This window comes from Phaenicophaeus curvirostris, chromosome 8 (assembly GCF_032191515.1).
Source record: "Phaenicophaeus curvirostris isolate KB17595 chromosome 8, BPBGC_Pcur_1.0, whole genome shotgun sequence".
NCBI lineage: Eukaryota > Metazoa > Chordata > Aves > Cuculiformes > Cuculidae > Phaenicophaeus > Phaenicophaeus curvirostris.
In genome coordinates this window covers 20,495,825-20,511,719 of record NC_091399.1, presented here as the reverse complement: position 1 = coordinate 20,511,719, position 15,895 = coordinate 20,495,825, and the positions used below count along the sequence as shown (strand labels likewise).

Here is a 15,895-nt window from a genome sequence, read left to right as displayed (position 1 = left end):
TAAAGCACCATTCTTTAAAAAAGACTTGGAAAATTAATCTCTGTCTCTTCCTATATGCACATATGTACGTGCATATATTCTGGTCACCTGAGATCCCACCATATCCTGTATTTGTCTTATTTTTGCTATTTCAGCAAGTTCAACAGAGAATTTTAGAGAATCTAAAATAATTTACTACTGCATCCCATTTTCATAAGCTACTGATAAAGGTATTGAAAAATGTTGCTCAAACCAAGACTTAAAAATCTCCAACAGGATGCCAGACTCTGCAAAACTCCTGTTCTAGCATTTCATGTCTTCCTTGTTTAGAAAAACTTCCTTTAAAACTTTGGCACTACAAATCAATCCAACCCCTATTTGTTACACGCCCGGTGGACACGGAGAAGTCTTCATCACATGCCTCCTAAGTGTTCTGAAACACCTTTAGGTTTTACAAGGTTATATAGATTTCTTGCCTCTATCATCTTTTTCTACAGTGGGATGAGAATAAAACAATTAAATGCCTCTGGTGTTTGTGCATAGTCTGCATTTTCTGATCATATGTTACTTGAACTGTGATCTATGGAGAGCTGAGAGTTTGGAAAATGAGATCACTTGCAATCTCTTTACAAACCAGATGTGTATGTCAGGTATATATACATATATATATATATGCTTCCCTGAAAACATACATACATGTATGCTTTCAGGGAAGAAAACAAGATGAGAGTGTTCATAGGAAATAAAATTAATAATTTTATTTTGTTGAAAATAAATGTAGGGTGTCAAGATTGCATCAGATGGTCCTAGTCTCTTTTCCAAAAGAGAACAAAGCTTTGATTTTGTCCTAAAGAATCTATCAACTGTTTTGCTCAGGATTTGATTGCATTTTGACTGCCTGTCTCTTCCTAAAATTGCAGTACTTTAGCTTAGGTGCAGTACACCAGATGAGATCTGGCAATGGGAGATTGGATAGAACAATTGCAAATTTTGTCTTAAATAAAGCCTTCCTGTTAATACATACCAAACCAACATTTCCTATTTTTAAAAAGGACAACAAATCATTAACCCATATTGAATTTGTGATCTACTGTAACTTCTAGTTTCTTCTCTACAATGCTCCTGCCCAGCCAGCATTTTCCCAGTTTGTTTCTGTTGTTATTATTACTATTATAAAGAATGTTGTGCTTGCTTCTCTTGATTTGTTCTCATTTCTTTTGGGTCTTGTCTCTAACTTACCAAAATCTTTGTGTCCTACATTGGTCCTTTGGAACTTTTGCAGTTCCTCAAAGCCTGCTGTCATCTACAAATTTTCTAAGCATTTAGATGATAATTTGCCATCCAACTTAAATTTGATACTGACAGTGATCTTTGAGAAACTGCCCTTGAGTAGCGATTACACCTCTTGCATGCTTGTTTTATGGTGATTTCAGCTAAGCACAGTTTCACTTGTTTGCTTATAAGAATGTCTCATGGGACAGTATTAAAAGTCTTAATCACAGCAAACTATAGTAAAGCTATTCTTTGTTGCTCACTCAGCCTTGAAGTACAAGCTGAATTGATCTGCCAAGAATAAGTCAATCATATCAATGTCAGCTGTTCTTGACAGCTGAGCAGCCTTCTGCTGATTTTTCAATTGTTTTCTTTAACAAATTTTCTATCCGGTTCAAGTATCTTTTCTAGGTGCTCATGTGGAAGGCTTCTATTTATTTATTTTGATCTTCCTTTCTAGTTAGAGAGAAGAAATATTTTTGTCGGCCCTCTGACAGTTTTCCCATATTCTCAAAGGTAATTACGGAGGGTTTGGATCCTTAAACAGTAACTTTAGTGGCTGTAACCTACCTAAATAATCTTCAGTGCCGTCTCTCTATACTCTGACCTGTTCTCTTTTCCCAGCACATAGGCTATTGTACTGAGCATCTGTTGTACTTTCTACACCAAGAAAAGTTTTGATGTGTCCTCTTGATTATCTGACTAGTCTTTGTTATTCTTACCCCCAGTGCTTTTAAATAGCCTTTTCTTACTTTTTATGTCTCAGAGTGGCCTTCCAACTGGAAAATGAGTTGCTGCTGGGTAATCCCTGTTAGGCATCTCTTTTTCTAAGGGAAAAGATGTAATCTGGAGTATTCCCATTCACTTGCAAAAACCTGGGCTTTCACTTGTGGAAATGACAGCCTGGATTGTGTAGGAACAAGAAGTGTTCAGCACTTCTAAAAAGTAGACTCTTTTTAAGTTGAGTCTTGTTTTTCTGGCAGAGAGGAACTGGATTTATTTTAAGGAACTATGTCTGTGTTAGTGTTGCACAAGAGGAGTGTGGACAAAGGCTCAGTGTGCGCAAGAAAGAAGGTTCTTATATTCTCAGATCAATTTGTAAAAGAAAAAAAAGGGACAAATATGAGATAACAATGAGAAAAGAATAAATCGATAGCATGGAAACCAGCTAAGAGTCAGGCTCTATGGCATTTCTAGCTTAAATATCTGCAGTTCAACCTAAGTATCAGAGGTATTTTTCCTGAAATACCTGCGCAATATGAGCTTTAGATCACAGGAATCCTGGTCTTTCTGAGTAACAGTGTTGAAGCTTTTAAATGCCTTTAACTTTTAATAATGATATTTTAACTTCTCATTTGTGTACTCTTAAAGATATTTATCAGGCTTCCCTCCCCCCCCCCCCCAAATTTTGCAGTTGTATTCATATTCCATTATTTTAAAAGGAGATAAAAATATAATCAGTGGATTGCAGAGTTCCCTGGGAAAACCCGCGAAGAGCCCCAGGTCACTGATGCATAAGGGAATACTGCCAACAAAGACAGGCCGTCCTTTTTTTAGGCCGGGGTTTTTACAGGCATATTGCTTGTAGGCTTTGGTGTTTTGTACTTGTTTTGTCATATTTTTTTTTTTTATCTGCAGCAGACAATAGGTCTCAGACAGCCCCTGTGAAGGAAGACTGTTGTAAACTGTGAAATGTTCTTTTCCTTCCTCCGGAGATTCTACTGGCAAAGCGATTCTGATAAAATTTCCTCCTCACAACTTCAGAGCTGCTGCCACAAGAAAGATGAGCGCTTACCAGTAGGAAGCTCATAAAATTACTTGGAAAAGTGAATATCCAGGAAAAGGTGTAGGGCTTTCTGCCTCCTGACAGGATATAAACTGTTCTAATTTTTCTAAATTATAACACCTGATCAATGTTTTAGGAAAAAAAAATAAGGCTGTCCTATCAAAACCCATTATAATGTAATTATAATGTAATTGTTATATAATATATATGTAATAACGTAATTGTTTGATTAGGGTAATGGTTCACAGCACCTATGTGGCCCTGCAGCATGATGTACTGTGCAGGTACATTAAAAGTACCAGCCTCTGTTAGAAGGGTTTACAATCTACTGAATATGGACAGAGACAGGTTGGCAGACAGGAAATGTTTTCGTTCCCACTTTACAGATGAGCAGCTGAGGCTAAAGAAATAACAGTCCTTATCTGATGCTACCTGGAAGTCCCTGGAGGCTGGTTGTTCTGAGCAAAGCTGGCCCAGGTCTGGCTTGCAGCACGTGTCTACAGCGTGGCCAAGGGTTAATCTCAACTGTCCAGTGTTTCTTGAGGGTTTGTTTGCGATTCCAGCTGTGCTAGCTCACCCCTGTGTTCCTCTCCCTACAAATATTCAGTTTGTTGGTTTTAGTGCTCACTCTATTCGGTAGCTGACTTTGATGTGCTTTCTAGAACTTTTCTACCATTTCATTGCTAAGCCTCATAGTTTGGTAGTAACTGAGGCTGCTTGAGAATACACCCTGTGTTCTGTCCTCTTTTCTGTGATGGCTTCCTTTGACAGGCAGAGATCTGTTAAGGTATGGCTACTTGACAAATATTTTTTGGTGAAAAACCTGAGAGTTGATACCAGCTGAGATCTTAGCGTGAGATCCAGGAGCACCACTGTGTCTCATTCTGTAAGAACCAGCTGGGTTTCCAAATGAAGAGCTCTACCATGCACTGCACAAACTATAACTATGCTTTACAGTACTTCAGAAGAGTACTAGCAATCCTGGGGCTGGCAAACCGTACCTTGAGAGCTCTGCACAGTAGGCTGTGATCTGCAAGGAAGGGATTGTCCAGTGCTGCAGTTTCTATCTTTTACTCAGACTTAGTTAACCAGCTTTGAGTGCTGGTGCCTTTCTTATTGGGTCCCAAAAAAAAACAGCACCTCCTTTTTGCAAAACATTTTGCTAGGTGGAAAGCTGGAATCTGCTTATTCATGCAACTAAAACTGACAGTCTTGCTCCGTCCTGATATCCTGGAATTGTGTATTTTTACCAGTAGGGCTATGTAATGTAGCACTTGGCAGTTTGTCAGCATAGTGTGTCTTTGTGGGACGGCTGATTCGGCAAGGGAAAGCATAACATTTAATGTGTGGGAGGGCCAGATCCTGGGATTTTCCAAGAAATTTTTTTCCACGTGTAATTTCCCATCTTGTGGAGGACAGTCCAGTCGAGAGAATAAAAGGCCGTAGTAAAGGCAGGGGATTACACAGTCGAGACACTTGCAGCTGAACTTAATCTTCAAGCCCATATTCAGCAACTTGGTGACAGAAAGTAGTCACTGAGAAATATCACAGAGGACTTTTGCCACCTGGCCACCACAGCTACAGCCTGTGAGTATAAATGGAGTGTGTTACTCTGTTTCATTGCTCAGCTAAAGGGAAACTGATCAGATGGAATTCTGTGTTGGTGTTCTTTAAAAGCTGTTTACATTTAAAAACTGTCTTAATATTAAGAACTCTTTTAAAATTAATCTTTCCTAAAAATGGAAAACTTAAGTCTTTGGAATAATTGCTAAGAAATATGTAGAAAGGATTGCATAGACAGTAGTTTATATTGACTTGTAGAAAGTCAGTATTTCTTCTTTACAAATGTGTTCATTTGGTCTTTTGTAGCCATCTGCTTAAAAGATAAAGAGAACAGAAAACTGTCAGAAACATGATTTCCTTGTGGCTCCTATCTCTTCTTGCTTATGGTGAGTGTGCGTGTCTTTGTAGTAAACTAATTGGATGGTAATATTAGTGTGACTGTTCTGTTTAAACTCAGAATTAAACACAACTTCTGAACCTGACCTAGTTATCCTGAGGCTACGTTCACATAGGGGAACCTCTAGCTGCAATGGCATGTTTCCCTGCTTGTCTATCAAATACATAATTGGCTCCTACCGTTTGCTGTGAAGTCTGCAAAGCTGTGTGTGATCAGACAGTTTTGCAGGCTAAAGTCCCTGGACTTGATGCTGACATGCCTGTTTTGAAGCTTTCCAGTTAATTGTCTATAAAATTGCCACTACTTTTTATGCAGCTTCAGATATTGACAAGTTTGAAATATTTATAGAGCTTCATATATCTGCTTCTAGAGAGAAAGGAGGGAAAAAGTCAAACACCAACTTCTTGACTTCTTTTCGTTCCAGGACTTATGGTTCTGCAGGGAGTGAATTGTTGGACATACCATTATTCAGACACAAACATGACCTACAGGGAAGCAGAGCTGTGGTGCAAAGAGAGGTATACTAACATGGTTGCCATTCAGAATAAGGAGGAAATCAACTATCTCAATAAGTTCTTACCCTTCAATCCGGGTTACTACTGGATTGGAATCAGAAAAATTAATGAGGTGTGGACCTGGATCGGAACTAACAAAGTACTGACGGAAGAGGCAAAAAACTGGGCTTCAGGTGAGCCAAATGGCAGAGGGAACAATGAGGACTGCGTTGAAATCTACATCAAAAGAGGAAAAGATGATGGCAAATGGAATGATGAGCAGTGTGAGAAAAAGAAGGTTGCCTTGTGCTACACAGGTATGGTATATAAAGGACATTCTAGTGTGGCTTTGTGGAGATGAGTTGGGAGGTGGGATGGGTCATTTAACCTAGTCTTACATGTTAACTGCGTGACCTTGTAAGGACTTGTACACTTATCGTTATTTACAGGGCTGAGATTGTTCTCGTTTTAAGAGCTGGATTGATCTCACTTATCTTTTAGCTACCAGAATACTGTACATCTTTTCTGAGCAAATCAGCAGACCACTTCTATAATCAGTGTAGAGAAAGAGGCTCTTCCAGATGGTGACTTTCATCCCAGTCTCAAGTGGGTGCCTCAACCTTTTTGGAGGCATCTGTCTGCTGACTATTGACCATTGGATTAGATTATACACTTTGTATAGAGGTAGCGAAGGATAGGCAAATAAATAAATAATCCAAGTGAAGTATCGTATTAGAGCTGTGGTGAATTTGTTGAGGGTTTCTACTGCCCCATGGTATATTGTTCCTTTTGCATTTTAAACATTGCCAATATCTACCTGAGAACAAGTGGTTACGAGGTTCCCTGACAGCTGTATCCTTTCACTGTCAGCTAGTCTGTCGAAGGGGGTGTTTTCTGAAATGCTTCTGTGAAAAGATACAGTAATCTTATGTACCAAACACCCTTCTTATCTTTTGGTCTAGAAAGTGCTTTAGTGCCAGAAAGATAATCAAAGCACTAGTCAGGTTTCATTAGTAACTAATTTACTGTATTTTTATTTCTCTTTTTTTTCTTCCCAGCGTCTTGCAACCCATCTCTCTGCAGTGGCCGTGGAGAATGCATAGAGACTATTAACAATCACACCTGCCATTGTAACCCTGGATTCTATGGACATGAATGCGAGTTTGGTAAGATTACTCTGCCCTGCTTTCCAACCAGGGGGGATTCATGCTAGCTGGTTTTCAGTGTGGCTTGCTGATTTACCTGCCCAGTCAGTGAGACTGACTGTGTACCTTCTTGTGTTTCTTTGAAGTTGAGAGTTGTGATCCACTGAAGAAACCTGATCATGGGAGCCTCAAGTGCAACCATCCATTGGAGATCTTCAGCTACAACTCATCCTGCACCGTTCAGTGTGACGAAGGCTACGAGCTGACTGGATTGGAATCTGTATTCTGTACCTCTTCTGGGGTCTGGTCTGCCCCTCTTGCAACATGTAAAGGTGAGTTTCTCGAGCAGTGACAGATGCTGCTTTGTTAGTAGACACCAATTAAATTCTGGACCATTCCTTTAAAATTAATTATGTGGTGAAGGTGCTGTTTATTGCAGCACACAGTTCTCTTTGTTCCTGAAGAGACGACAGGGGCAGGATGAGTGTTCTGGCCCTGGCCTAGATTTCCTTGTAGGGAAAAGACTTTCCCACCCCTTACTGGGACACGGGGCATGGAGATGATCTCACTGTAAGACTGCTCACAAAAGGCTAGTTGCACCTTCTGTAAAAATTGTTTTTTGAGGTGTAGAGCTTAGAATAAGCTGCTGTTTGAAACAAAAGCGTCAAACATCAAAAATGGGAAAATTTTAGGTTGTAACTAGTTGCTGTCATAAGCTGCAGATGAAATGAATTTGCACCCTTGCCTTAAGAGTCAGTCTTCCATTTTGAGATCTTTTCACTCCTATCTGCTTCATGAAATGACAGCATGATAGATCTGCAGCTGCTTCCATTTATTTTGTATGTTGCTGTTTCAGGAAAAAAAAACAAACATCTTTTATAGTTTGTTCCAAGCTAAGCTCTGTGCTCTCTCTCATGCTTTTCAGCTGTGACCTGTTCTGCCTTAGAAATGCCTGCTCATGGTGCTGTGAACTGCTCCCATCCTTCTATGGAGCTCACCTGGGGTACCACCTGCGAGTTCACCTGTGAGGAAGGATTTACCCTGACAGGACCAGCCGTGCTGCAGTGTGGGTCTTCTGGGGCCTGGGACAGGCAGCAACCATCCTGTGCAGGTACCTTGTCTTATCCCTGCTCAGCTGAGCACTTGGGGGTTGTCAGCACTGGCATGTTGAATTCCTGAGGCATCTGTACTGATGGCTGTTCTGATGTGTTGCAGCTGTGAGGTGTGAGGCTGTGACCTGGCAAGAAGAAGGCTTCATGACCTGCGACCACGGCCCTGCAGATCTCACCTATCGCTCACATTGTGATTTCCAGTGCAGCGAGGGCTTTATTCTGGATGGCCCGTCCAGCATTGAGTGCACAGCGCAGGGACAGTGGTCAAAGCCAGTGCCAAAATGCAGAGGTAAGAATTCTTGAGTTGGAAATCTTCAATTAAAGCTCAGAGTAGCTCACAGTCTGAAAACACTGCCTCATTAGAATGTAGTCAAGGAGTAAGTAAATGTCATCCCCAGCATGTTTATAGCACTTTTCATAAGCAGCTCTGAAGATGGGGACATTTAAGCTTTTGTATTAAAGAGGAAAGAGCAGTGCAGGGCGACAAGCAGTTCTCAGGAACTGTGTCCCTAACATGTCTGATAACAGGCTTCTGCAGTGGAGCTTTCTGACAGGAACTATTTATTCCCTACACTTTAAATGGGACCCAGTGTCTGTTTATGCAGTCCATTTGAGGAGTAGAAGAACATAATCTGGAGCCAGTCTCAGTAGAGCTTGCATGTTTTATGTGTGTGTTTAAGGGTTCTGGCTGCACTGTGCAACATGCTGAAATCCCTGTTTTCTGAGGCACTGCTGGGTCAGAAGAGAAGTATCACGGCTCTGCCAGGACAGCTCCAGGCAGAGCATGTCCTCTTGTCAGCTCAAAGAAGAGTGTTTGTCTTGACCTACTCTAAGCTCTGTGCTTGTGTCTCATGCTTTTCAGCTGTGACCTGTCCTGCCTTAGAAATGCCTGCTCATGGTGCTGTGAACTGCTCCCATCCTTCTACGGGGCTCACCTGGGGTACCACCTGCGAGTTCACCTGTGAGGAAGGATTTGCCCTGACAGGACCAGCCATGCTGCAGTGTGGGTCTTCTGGGGCCTGGGACAGGCAGCAACCATCCTGTGCAGGTACCTTGTCTTATCCCTGCTCAGCTGAGCACTTGGGGGTTGTCAGCACTGGCATGTTGAATTCCTGAGGCATCTGTACTGATGGCTGTTCTGATGTGTTGCAGCTGTGAGGTGTGAGGCTGTGACCTGGCAAGAAGAAGGCTTCATGACCTGTGACCACGGTCCTGCAGGTCTCACCTATCGCTCACATTGTGATTTCCAGTGCAGCGAAGGCTTTATTCTGGATGGCCCGTCCAGCATTGAGTGCACAGCGCAGGGACAGTGGTCAAAGCCAGTGCCAAAATGCAAAGGTAGGAATTCCTGGGTTGGAAAATACACTTTCTTGTCGCTGGTGCAAAAAAATAAAAAAAAAGGGCCAGACAGGCAAGTCCTTAACTTTAAATATTTTTTTTCTGTATTTCAGTTGTACAGTGTGAACCACTGAGGTCTCCTGAGAAAGGCTCTATGGATTGCTCACACGGTGCTGGGAACTTCACGTACAACACAGCCTGCCACTTCAGCTGTCTAGAAGGATGGAGGCTCAATGGTTCTTATGTCCTTGAGTGCAGTCATTCTGGAAACTGGAGTGCTAGTCCACCCATCTGTGAAGGTATTTTATCTGTGATAAAATGAGGAATGGAAAGGTGGAGGAAGTGGCACCAACCAGTGAGCTAGAACTTCTATTGAAGTCCATGAATTAAAGCCTAGCAAAATCTTTCAGTATGTCTTTTTGAAAATTAAGGGGGAAAAATTCCTTAAAGGTCTTGGTGGAAAATATTGATTTCTTATCCAAGAACAAAAGCTGCAACCTGATTTTATGTTGATTTGTTCGATTTTCAATTAAAATATTTCACATGTTGTGCTTTTTCTGTATGAATAAAGAAAAAAGTGTTTCTAGAGAAACAGAACCCTGTGGGGAAATCTGCATTCATAACTCTGTCAGTGGGAAAGCTTATAGATTTGTTAATTCAGTGTAATAGTGTCCTGGGTGAGCTCCTCAGCCAAAAGACCTCGCAGAGCTTTTCTGTCAAAGGCTGTAATGTTACAAGACAGAAGTCTCAGCCTTGCCTTCCCATTCAAGGCAGTAAGAGCTCTGTCCTTGTCCTCAGTGGGAACTTAGCCTGCCTGAAATGCTTTTGCTTTAGGTCCTAAAAGCTCAACCCCACTTTATTTGCCTGAGCAGAATTTAAATTCTTGAGTAATTTCATTGATCATAATGAGATTGCTCAAATAGGCAGAGAGCACAGCGGGAATTAAAATCTAAACTGAAACATAAAAAATAAAAGATGAGCATAAACTGTCATGTGAGGCTGGATGTTAGACAAATCCCGGTGCAGGTAGCTTGCAGTGACTTTGGCAATGAGTGGGATAAGTTTTAGTATGCAGCTTTTTATGTTGTGGACATATGTCCTGTCTCAGCAAGACAAAATTTAGGGCTTACAAGCTGCAATTCAAGTTCCTCTTGAAGAGCACAAGGAAGAGGAACAAGTAGGGAGGGCTTCAAAGATCTCACACGCCTCATGATCTCACTGAAATTTTTTCATCCTTTCAGCCTCTGATCAAGTCAGCTATGTCTCTGTGGGCATAGCAGCCACAAGTGCCTCTCTGTTGTCCACAGCATCATTCCTCCTTTGGCTTGCAAGACGTTTCCAGAGAAAAGGTGAGCAACTGGGTCCACTAGTTTTATTTACTTCCTGAAAAAAATTCAGGGGAGGCAAAAATCCTCCTCCACAACCCTATATCTTGCTTTTTTAAAAACTGGAAATTTCCATTCTTAAACTCCAAAATAATTTTGAAGAAGCCTGCATGCATGCCATGTTTTGGTTTTGGATGAAATTTAAACATCAAAAATAGTTAAGCCCAAATGTTTAGGAAACTAGAATTAGAAAAACACCCAACATTCTATTTATCAGTACTGCCAGGGAAAGTGAATGGAAATTTGAGATGGGCTAATGACAACACAGTAATATTTGTCTGTGCGATTTGTTGTAGATAGATAATGGCTTTTTATCAGATATTCAGAAATGAGAGGGTGTTTTAGTAGAAGAAAATCTAGCATGAGGAGGCTGTAATATTGAAATGCTAATACTTTTTCTTATTCTTCTTGCAGCAAAGAAATTTACTCCTTCCAGGTAAGTTGTGTCTCAAAAAGCAGCATGAAAACCACGGCAATTGCTTTGCTAAAATCCAGTTGATATAAACCAGTTGTCATTAAAGTACTTTTCATTTCTGTGGTTCATAGTAGCTGCCAGAGCCTCACCATTGAAGGCAGTTTCCAAAGCGCTGGCCAGAACGTCTGACTCCAGGCATTTCAGGTAAACACATGAGATAGCTGCACTCACAAACTCTTTTCCTTTCAATCACACAAGCAAGCAATCAGAGCTATTAATTGCTGTACAATTGCTGAAATAGTAATATGGGATTTTGGGTATCTAATATGCATCTCAGCATTGCAAGAAAGTTCTTAACAAGATTGATGGATTTATTGCTTTAGAAATGGTTATTCAGCTCCTCAAGGATGATTGTGCTTAGCATTTTGTCCAGCTGCATATAGTATTAGGAGCAATTTTGTGCATTTTTTCTACCTGCTGCATAGAATATTGCTCTGAAATGAGCACAAATACAAATCTATGTTAATTTTCCAATTTATAAAGGAATTTTGTTCTCTCTGCAGGAGTTGAAGTCATCTTTACTTAACATCTCAGATTACCAGAGAATGAAACTGCATGCAAATGAGCAGCTGTCCAGATGTTTTTACCTCTTGCTGACAAGATGATTGACCTTGGGTATTGCTCAGAAATTTTGAACTCAAGCTGTCTGGTATTTGCACTGAAGACAAGCAGAGAGTAAAACTCTGGCCTTCTGGCAAAATACTGTCTACATTCAGTCATGTAGTTATCAGAACTGGGAGCTTGCCATCTCTTGTCCAGATGGTGAGCAAATAGTAAGCTGCTGCCTAAAGAGGAGGCTGGTTTCTCCTCTGGTCTAGTCAAAGGTACCTGGGTAAGGTGAAGACATGCATTATTTCACATCACTTACTACACTGCTGGAGATGTCTTCTCTGGAGACATATGGGTTATACTTACGGAAACAGAACAATTGGGATGAAAAAAATATTCACTGAATAGTTTTGACACCATTGATCTAGTTTATTGTTGAAGCCAGTTTATTTTAAGAGGATGTCCTAGTCAATAGGACTTTTTTTTTTTTTTTTTGGTAATAGCACTAGGAATTGTAGTGCTTATATTTGGTACTCTGGTTTGGGAATGCAGCAAGTAGATCGGAAATGATCTCATCCCTCTCATCCCTGTGGGATTACGCACTGTAATACAGGTGTATACACAAATATTTAGTTGTGCAGTTTTTACTGTGGATATTTTTGTGCTGTTAACTGTAAATGTATAGTAAAATAATCTGCTCCTGAGTAGGTCTGTGGCCATTGATCTGGGTCTAGGTAATTTAAAAATAACTCGGAGATTTTCATAAGGATTTAATACTTGTGTGTTATTTAGAAATAAAATGGAAGTGTGAAAGTTGTGTATATGTATTGCAAGTATGAATTATTAAACCGTTAGAGGACTTTAAATGATAAGGTCTTTCTTAATTTACAATTATAACTTAAACATAACTTATTAAGAATCTCTGACTTAGAATCTGGTATGTATTGTCCTATTTGTAGCAGTATCTAATAAAATGTTTTAAATATAATTCTGCCTTTCTGGAAGTGTACATCATTTAAATGATTTAAGCCAGCAGTGTGGATATGGCTTCAGCAGCAGACTGGGGGAAGACTGGCTAAACAGCAAAGCTGTCCCTTCTTCAGCTTTCCCTGTTTTCACAGCAGTCAGGGGAAGAGCAGCCAGCAGATGGCACTGACTGCCTGGGAGCTGGCACAGCCAGAGCTGGAGCTCAAACCAGCATCCCTCAAAAGTCCTGAGAAGACAGAGCAAGGCTCAGCCCTGTGTCTGGTAAAGCAGGTGCCTGGACCCGCAGTGAGCTCTGTGAGAGGAAAGCAGAAAGAGGAGCCGGTAGGTAATCATGGTGCACAGTTAACAACACAAACCCTTCAGCCTACGCCCGGCTCCCGTCTTTTGCAGCCCTTTCTCCGGGGAAGTTACCTGAGGGCTGGGAAACCATGGGCTAACAGGAGAAATAACAGCTCTGGGGATTAGTGGTGACTGCTGCCCAGGGACCTCCACTCCCACCCTAGCTTGGGCTCTGCCCTGGGCTAGTGCTGGCCAGGGGCCCAGGATGGTCCGGCACTCCCGTGGCTGCCCTTCCCCAACCTCCGACACGGCCAAGGGAACCGCGCTGTGGCTCTCCAGAGCTGCTGCCAGCCCTTGGGGATAAACCACAGGATGCGTTCCTGCCCTAGGCAAGGCTTGAGAGAAGCCATCAGGCCTACGAGCAAGGCAATCAATTACGAAGTGCTGTGCCATAGTGGACAGGGCCCATTGCTGTTTATCCCAAACCGATTAACGAAGGGAGAGCGGCTGTCAGAGCTTCCCCCGCCTTGACAAGGTGGGGGCCCAACCGTGTGAGCAGATGTAGAGCAGTAATCCTTCAGGTTCCCTGAGGGGACATAGAGATTAGCCCGAAACGCCCTGCTCTGAATCCCTGCAGGAGCTGTTTTGAGAGCTAAAAGACCACATGGGTTCCCCCAGCCTGTCCTTGTTGTTGTCCTCTATCTGCACAGCCCTGTAGCATCCCCTGGAGAGAGCTGCTCCGGGCAGCCCAGCTCCCCCTTCCCCAGGACCTGACCAGAGCTGGTGCTTCTAGTAGCTTTCTCTGGGACCTTAGAAAGTCTGTGTTGCCAGAAAAAGAGACTACAAAATTATCCCCTCTTTTTCTCCAAACCTTCATCCCTTGAGATTTCCAGAGGCAGCAGAAGCGAGAGCACATTTGAGTGAGATCAGTCCTCTCTCTCTATCTCCCATATATCCCGTAGACCAGACAAAGACTCCCTGGCATCTCCTTTCTTTCACTGACTCGCAGGTTACATCTGTCCTCGTAGTTAATGTTAGTCCTGGGCACAGGCAAAACCCTAGTCTGCGCTTTTCCACATTGCTTGATTCTTGGTCCTTTCCTGGCCCTGTTTTTTCCTGTGTCAGGATATGACTTACCCGCTCTGATGCCACGGTCTGTCCAGGCCTTTGGGATCTTCAGGAAGCAATTTTCGTTCGCAGTGGATGCGTCTCTGTTGAGTGAGGGTGAACACAGCTCTTCTGTTGTTTGCTCTCTGTATTGTTCCTGTGCCGGCAAGAACGGCCACGGGAACACTTGCTGCCAGGTCTTTTAGAAACTCCGTTATATCACTCCCCTAAACGGTGCAGCGCTGGGCAATCACCAAAGGGCTACAGGGGCTTTGCTGGAGAGAATTTCCTTCTTTTCTATTGTTCCCTTAAATTCCTTAGCTCTCCCTGGGCCTGGGGCATTGTTTAGAATGGGATCTGTGTTTTGCCTGGCATCTTATTTTGGAGCAGATGTCTGCGTGAGCCGTGACCTATGGAAGCTGTGAAGGTGACATTAACTGGGAGGCACATGTGTTCTTTCACAGTTTTGCGTGTTTGCTGCTTGGCAAGGGGATGGTTTTCGTGGTGTAACTTAACACATTGGACGAACCAAGCTGCCCGCGTGGCATTAGCTTTTTACATCTGCAGGCTGACAGAAGGGGACTTAGAAACAAAAGTTCAGTTAAAGTCTCAGACAGACAGGTAGTGTTTGAATTGGGGTAGGTGTTTCTGTGGCCCTTGGTGATATGGATAGTATTAGCTCTACCCAGACTGGGTCTGTGCCTTCTGTTTTCATAAGCAATTAGCCATCAAACAAGCAGTCTTTTACCAAATCTTGGCTGAAGCAGCCTCCCGGAGCTCCAGTTTTCAAGGGCTGGATCGGACCCAGCATCTAGCCAGCCGTTCTTCACTCTTGAAGACAGGTCACTGCTACTGGCTCTGGAGACTGCGGGTCTTCGCAGCTCCTTGCGTGCTGAGGACTGCCAGCAGGGACTTTGAAGCAGCAGCTCTCGCAGGAGCTGGTGTAATGATCAAACCGCGAACTCGCTCAGCTCGTGCTCTGGGAGCTGTCAGAGGGTATTAGGGCTAGGAAGCCAAACTGCAACATATTCAAGCCTCTGTGAGTCTGGTTTCTGTCCCGAGTCTTGCTTCTGTTTCAATTCCTCTGGTTCTTGCAGGGGGCTGGCTCCCTCCCCTTGGTTCGAGCGCGCTGCTAGCGTGCGATTTGTGGTGTGTATTTGGTGAGGGTCCTCAGCCCATAGTCTTGGGGGAGAAAGCTGCCATGGTGAGCTCTTGCTCAGGGACACAGAGCAACACAACTGGCTGCCCTGGGACTCACGACTCTGATCAAGTGAGAAATTCAGCACGGGCTTGCACACACGGGCAGGCCAATCTCTTGCTGATGATGGGCAGCAGAAGCTTGGAGGAGGGCAGAAAACTGTGGCAGGCAGAAAACCAGCCTGTCGTAGCATTTGCACAGTTGTACTACGGAGCTCCCTAGCCTGGTTTATGGCCTCTCTCGTGACGCGTTTACGGGGAAACAAACAAAACCGCAGGCTCGATTTGAGCAGTGGAGCCTCAGCCCGCTGGATGGTCACAGCCACTCACCTGGCACAATTAAATCTCACCTAGAAGGGAGGCAGACGTGGCCAACGCCGTTCAGCTGTGGCTCCAGTGGTGAGGAAGAAATCCACAGCCCAGAAAGTGTTTCCACAGCTGATGATGGCCAGTGCTTTTTCCAGCTTGGATAAGCTGCTGCCAAGAACAGGACAGCGTGCAGAAAGCACAAATGCCTCCTCAGGAAGGCAGCAGATGCCCCTGGGCAGCTGCCAGCAGGTTTTCTACCTGCCTTTCCACTTCAGGGAAGGACATTCCCTGAAAAGCCCAACAGTTGCTTTGACTTTCAGCCTGGGCCAAGTGGGACCTTCATCAACTTCTCGCCTCACCAGCTGCCACGAAAGCAGCAATGGCAGGTGTGAAATTGCAGGTGACTTGCTTGCGTCTGGCACTCCAGTGCTGTCATTTTGGGCTTTTGACAGCCTCTGAGTGGGCAGGAAAAGGGAATTACACTGAATCCATGCCTTCTGGAGCCGGTTTTGGGTCATGGA

The 15,895-nt window shown here is 43.2% G+C and overlaps 1 protein-coding gene across 2 annotated transcripts; it reads left to right on the top strand.

Moving 5' to 3' along the window:
- Nucleotides 1-4,403: 4,403 nt before the first annotated feature.
- On the top strand, nucleotides 4,404-12,453 carry SELE (selectin E). 2 transcript variants are annotated; one of them, XM_069862707.1, is made up of 14 exons: nucleotides 4,405-4,624; nucleotides 4,907-4,986; nucleotides 5,422-5,808; nucleotides 6,550-6,657; nucleotides 6,783-6,968; nucleotides 7,562-7,747; nucleotides 7,852-8,037; nucleotides 8,611-8,796; nucleotides 8,901-9,086; nucleotides 9,200-9,385; nucleotides 10,328-10,435; nucleotides 10,886-10,907; nucleotides 11,018-11,090; nucleotides 11,450-12,453. In XM_069862707.1, exons 2-13 carry the CDS (start codon nucleotides 4,950-4,952, stop codon nucleotides 11,073-11,075), a joined length of 1,836 nt encoding a protein of 611 aa, XP_069718808.1. In that variant the 5' UTR covers nucleotides 4,405-4,624; nucleotides 4,907-4,949; the 3' UTR covers nucleotides 11,076-11,090; nucleotides 11,450-12,453. The 2 variants fall into 2 exon arrangements, with proteins under 2 accessions (XP_069718809.1, XP_069718808.1); XM_069862708.1 differs by having other exon boundaries at nucleotides 4,404-4,624; nucleotides 11,018-12,453.
- Nucleotides 12,454-15,895: the final 3,442 nt, after the last annotated feature.